The sequence below is a fragment of the Carcharhinus amblyrhynchos genome, unplaced genomic scaffold, assembly GCF_965287045.1.
Source record: "Carcharhinus amblyrhynchos unplaced genomic scaffold, sCarAmb.v2.hapA chromosome_291, whole genome shotgun sequence".
NCBI classification, from domain to species: domain Eukaryota; kingdom Metazoa; phylum Chordata; class Chondrichthyes; order Carcharhiniformes; family Carcharhinidae; genus Carcharhinus; species Carcharhinus amblyrhynchos.
The window spans coordinates 56754-62753 of record NW_027650031.1 but is presented as its reverse complement, the minus strand read 5'-3'; the positions used below and the strand labels follow the sequence as shown (position 1 = coordinate 62753).

At 45.3% G+C, this 6000-nt stretch overlaps 1 protein-coding gene across 1 annotated transcript in view; it reads right to left on the bottom strand.

Moving 5' to 3' along the window:
• Positions 1-644: 644 nt before the first annotated feature.
• Positions 645-6000, bottom strand: part of LOC145339025 (bridge-like lipid transfer protein family member 2) — a 60798-nt gene continuing 55442 nt past the window's right edge. Inside the window, exons 32-34 of the mRNA XM_080183451.1 lie at positions 5852-5953; positions 4922-5056; positions 645-1400 (exon numbers count right to left, since the gene is read on the bottom strand). Of these exons, the coding sequence (XP_080039577.1) occupies positions 1209-1400; positions 4922-5056; positions 5852-5953 (429 nt within the window). The 3' untranslated portion in view covers positions 645-1208. The remainder of the gene's footprint in view (positions 1401-4921; positions 5057-5851; positions 5954-6000) is intronic.

The following is a 6000-nucleotide window of genomic DNA, read 5'->3' as shown; positions in this document are numbered from 1 at the left end:
GCTAACTGAGAGTTTGTGCTCGAGGCTGTAACTCCAGTCACAGTGCTGAACTGTTGGCCAAAATAAGCACAATGGTAACACTGCTACAACTTAAAGTGAGGTAATAGGGTGTTTTTCAGAGCCCCCCTCCCCAAATTTGACATTTCCAGGTTTACCTGCCAGCCTGGAGAGGAGGAAATCTGAACGAGGGACAGTGAAACTATTTTCCCCAAAATCACCAACTCAAACACCATGAAAACAAAAGTGTCCCCTCCCTGCCATGATCAAATAAGCTCAACATTTTCCCTGCAAAGATTTTCACAACACTCCCACAGTTAAATAATAAAACACTGAATTAACAGACACCAATTGCGTAGCATTTATTCTCAGTGATTGGCTGTGTTCCTGGTTTTGTTTGTGCAGGTTTCTACAGTGTTAAACAAAGGTAATGGTTTTGTTTGAAGACAGGAGCTGGCGCTTGAGTCAAGATTACTTCTTGTCACTTCTCAGAATTGCAGCCCCCGGTTCAAACTGTGTTGCACATTCAGTAACATCGGGAGGGTCCTAGCTTCTGTTTCTGTCTCCGGGGTGGGGGGGAGACACGGGGGTGGGGTTGGAATGGGGTGGGGGGGGGAGACACAGGGGGGTGGGGTTGGAATGGGGACATGAGGGTGGGGTTGGAATGGGGAGAGGAGAGGGGGGAAGGATGTGGTGGGGTGGTGAGAGAAACCTGGGTTGACAGAAACCTGTGCCATCCAGGGACTGCTCATGAACAGGTCCCAGCAGAAAGCACCCCCAGGGCGGGTGAAGGAGCCGACAGAGTCAGGGACATGGCTGTGTTAACTGATTCATTCAGTCCCAATTTCACAATCATTTGGCTGAAGTCTTACTTTTGGTAAAGTAGGAAGGACTGCATTTGATGCTCAATTATTTAAAAATAAGTCACGATTATAGCCGAAAGACAGAAAAAAAGTAAATTACAAATTTTACAGTTACTACAAAACAGCATTTAGTGTGAATATTAATTACATCACAGTTTATTAAGCTTTTAATAATTTTTTTTACACAATTTTACAGCAGTGTGAAAGTGCCTAGGGTTATATTTAGGAATCTGGGGAGTGGTGGGGGGGTGGTGGGTAAGCGGTTGTATAATATCTGACCTCTTTTCCCTGAACCCACCGTGTGGTCACCATGAAGTCAGAGAGAGAATTGACCACCCATCTCCATGCTCATTTGCGTTTCCCGAACAGTGACTTCTTGCCTGAGGTTTTATCACCAGAGATCAGTTTTGACCCGATCAGCATACGGGCTTTCTCATCCTCCTCTTGTTGCTGGACGCTTCCGTCTGTTTTAAGCTCGGTGTTCTTGCCCCTTGCTTCCAGTCCCGAGGTTGGTTTCAGACGCAGTTTCTCTTTTATTACCTGTACAGGGTTGGGTATGGGATGAAAGGAGACTTGGTGTTTTTATAACTGATCATCCCAGGGAGATTAATTCTCACTTTCAAACTCCTTTTCTAGCCAAATACAGACTCAGGGAATTGTCAAGTATTTACAGCACAGAAACTGGCCGATCAGCCCAAACTATCTCTGCTGGTTTAATGAAACCAGAACAAAGCAGATACTGGAAATCTGAAATACAAACAGAAAATGCTGGAAACGTTCAGCAATTCTGTCAGTATCTGTGGAGAGGCATTAATTACCCATCCTGGTGGTGAGCTGCCTTCCTGAACTGCTGCAGTCCATGTGCTATAGGTACATCCACCCTGCTGTTAGGGAAGCAAGTCCAGGATTTTGACCCCAGTGACAGTGAAGCAGCGGTGATATATTCCCATGTTTGGATGATGGAGTAGGTTGGAAGGGAACCTCCAGGTGGTGGTGCTCCCAGGTATCTGCTGTCCTTGTTCTTCTAGATGGAAGTGGTCATGGGGTTGGAAGGTGCTGTCTAAGGATCTTTGGTGAATTGCTGCAGTGCACCTTGTAGATGGTACACACTGCTGCTACTGAACGTCAAGGGAGTGAATGTTTGTGGATGTGGTGCCAATCAAACAGGCTGCTTTATCCTGGATGGTGTTGAGCTTCTTGAGTGTTGTTGGAGCTGCACCCATCCAGGCAAGTGGGGAGTATCCCATCACACTCCTGACTTGTGCCTTGTAGATGGCAGACAGGAGTCAGGAGGTGAGTTACTCGCTGGCACAGAATTCCCAACCTCTGATCTGTTCTTATAACCACAGTATTTCTATGACTAGTCCAGTTCAGTTTCTGGTCAACGGGCAATTTTTCTCATGATGTAGAGATGCCGGCGTTGGACTAGGGTAAACGCAGTAAGAAATCTCACAACACCAGGTTTAAGTCCAACCAGTTTATTTGATAGTAATCCCACAAGCTTTCGGAAACAGTGTTCCGTCGTCAGGTGTGTGGAAGGTTCTGATCAGAGAAGGGCGTATAAAGACACACACAGTTTACAGAATACTGAGTAGAATGCAAAAATAAAGACTTGCGTTCTAATCAGTATTCTGTAAACTGTGTGTGTCTTTATATGCCCTTCTCTGATCAGAACCTTCCACACACCTGACAAAGGAACACTATTTCTGAAAGCTTGTGGGATTACTATCAAACTGGTTGGACTTAAACCTGGTGTTGTGAGACTTCTTACTACAATTTTTCTCACACAGAGGGTGGTGAGTGTCTGGTACAAGCTGCCAGAGGTAGTAGTAGAGGCGGGTACAATTTTGTCTTTTAAAAAGCATTTAGACAGTTACATGGATAAGATGGGTATAGAGGGATATGGGCCAGACATGGGCAATTGGGACTAGCTTAATGGTTGAATAAAAAGGACGCATGGACAAGTTGGGCTGAAGGGCCTGTTTTCATGCTGTCAACCTCTATGATTCTAATGGTAGCCCCCAGGATTATTTCTCCCAGTTGACTATGTCTCTTCTTCAGATCTATGCTGGTGTTTATGCTGCATATGAGCCTCCTCTAACTTAGCTTCACCCTATCAACATATCCTTCTAATCCATTCGCCCTTATTTGTTTATCTCCTTATCTTTCAAATGGATGTACGCTATTCGCCTTAAACATTCCCTGCAGTAGCGAGATTTACATTCTCACCACTCTGTGGGTAAAGATGTTTAGAGCTCGGTTGTAAGCTTCAACGAAGAATTATGGATGATTGGATCAGGGTTTATAAAAGAAGCATAGAAGATAGGAGCAGGAGGAGGCCATTCAGCCCTTTGAGCCTGCTCTGCCATTCATTATGATCATGGCTGATCGTCCAACTCAGTAGCCTAATCCTGCTTTCTCCCCATAGTCTTTGATCCCATTCGCCTTAAGTGCTATATCCAGATGCCTCTTGAATACATTCAATGCTTTGGCATCATCTACTTCCTGTAGTAATGAATTCCACAGGCTCACCACTCTTTGGGTTAAGAAATTCCTCATCTCCGTCATAAATGATTTACCCTGAATCCTCAGACCATGACCCCTGGTTCTGAACTCCCCCACCATTGGGAACATCCTCCCTGTATCTACCCTGTCTCGTCCTATTAGAATTTTATAAGTCTCTATGAGATTCCCCGTCATTCGTCAGAACTCCCATGAAAATAATCCTAACCTGGTCAATCTCCCATCATACATCAGTCCCGCCATCCTCGGAATCAGCCCGGTAAACATTCGCTGCACTCCCTCAACAGCAAGAACATCCTTCCTCAGAAGAGGAGACCAAAACTGCACACAATACTCTAGGTGTGGCCTCACCAAGGCCCTGAATAATTGCAACAACACATCCCTGCTCCTGTACTCGAAACCTCTCGCAATGAAGGTCAACATATCATTTACCTTCTTTACCACCTGCTGCCCCTACATGCTTACCTTCAGTGACTGGTGCACAAGGACACCCAGGTCCCTCTGCACACTCCCCACTCCCAATTTACAGCCATTCAGGTAGTAACTGCTGCCTTGTTTTTGCTTCCAAAGTGAATAACCTCACATTTATCCAAATTATACTGCATCTGCCATTGATTTGCCCACTCACCCAGCCTCTCCAGATCATTGTGAATGATCTCTGCATCCTCATCACAGTTCACCTTCTCATCCAACTTGGTATCACTTCGAGATGTTACATTTTGTTCCCTCATCCAAACCATTAATATATTATTGTGTTATAAAGGATGTTATGTGTGATAATGAATGCAGCTGGACAGGTTGAGGAGGGACCAGGGTCAGGGTTAAGGGCAGGACTATGTTAGATGTCAGGTGTTGTTTTACTGCAGAGAACAGCACTCCCTCTGGAATGGACTGCTGACAAGAACAGTGAATGTGATTCTCTGAATTGCTTCGAGAGAAAGCTGGGCCTGTTACTGAGTGAAATGAAAATCATTTTGTACAAGGAGTAGGTATCCTGTAACGTAAATAAATTCAGAGAGATCTGGACCAGTGTCAGTTGTCATGGGGAAATTTTGCAGATTGTTTTCCCTGATACACCTGGGGTTTTATCTATTTTTTTTCTCTTGTTCCAGGAGGCTCTGAGTGGATTGGGGAGGTGTCTCTGTATCTCACAGCTTTAAGCAAAGGCTGAATAAACCAGGGACTTTTGGCCTGTTTCTCATTTTTGGAAATTTGTGTGAACTCTGTACAGGTCACGATGATTCACACAAGGCAGGTGGAGCACAGGGTGGGGGAGGGCACAACTCAGAGCTAATCTGCCCATTCTAACAGGGTTGTCTGGGCAAAGGACCAGGAGAGACACTGAGCAAAACCTTTGTTTGATCTGAATCTCCGTACTCAGGGAATCTGACTGTTGGAATGGGATTTAAGGGGCTGATGGAAGGGAGACGGTTGTGTCAGAGTCAAAATGCAGATAGGACTAAGAGCCCAGATGGAACTCTCTCTGAGCCAAATTCTGCTGACAGGTGGGAAAGGGACCATTTAGAATGAGGACAAACCTGAGCAAGCAGGGCCTTGCGACTGTCCCTCTTCACTGCCATTGCAAAGTCCAGCCAGGTCCACGTGTTGTTGTGATATTCCAGGCACGGCAAAACCAGATTGAAATCCTTCCAGTCCTCAATGTTCTTCTCACCCTGAAACAGACACATTCTAGAAATTTTACGCATTACATCTGAAGGCCAGAGGGAGGCAGAATGACCAAGAGGATTCCAGCACTGGGAATCCAAAGATACATCGTAGAGTTTACACTGTCCCCATCAAACACTCCCAGGACAGGTACAGCACAGGGTTAGATACAGAGTAAAGCTCCCTCTACACTGTCCCCATCAAACACGATGTGGAGATGCCGGTGTTGGACTGGGGTAAACACAGTAAGAAGTCTGACAACACCAGGTTTAAGTCCAACCGATTTATTTGACAGTAAAGTTACAAGCTTTCGGGGTTTGCCCTTCATCAGGTGAATGGAGAGTTCTGGCCTCAGACAGAACATATAACAGCACAGACAGTTTACAGATTACTGAGTAGAATTAGAATGATTGTAAAGACTCACATTCTAATCAGTAATCTGTAAACTGTCTGTGCTGTTATATGCTCTGTCTGAGGCCAGAACTCTCCATTCACCTGACGAAGGGCAAACCTGAAAGCTTTTGAGTTTACTATCGAATAAATCGGTTGGATTTAAACCTGGTGTTGTCAGACTTCTTACCCCAAGAAACACTCCCAGGACAGATACAGCACGGGGTTAGATACAGAGTAAAGCTCCCTCTACACTGTCCCCATTAAACACTCCCAGGACACGTACAGCACGGTGTTAGATACAGAATAAAGCTCCCTCTACACTGTCCCCATCAAACACTCCCAGGACAGGTACAGCACAGGGTTAGATACAGAGTAAAGCTCTCTCTACACTGTTTTGACAGTAGCCTCACCTTGTAGCTGACGCAGAGAGGGACCTGTGGAATCTTCACATAGATGAAGGAATTGTTCATGGCCGCTCTCTCCTTCATCTTGTCGATATCATCCACTGGATGCTGTCGGAAATGGATAAACTCACAATGTGAATGATCTCAAGACCCTG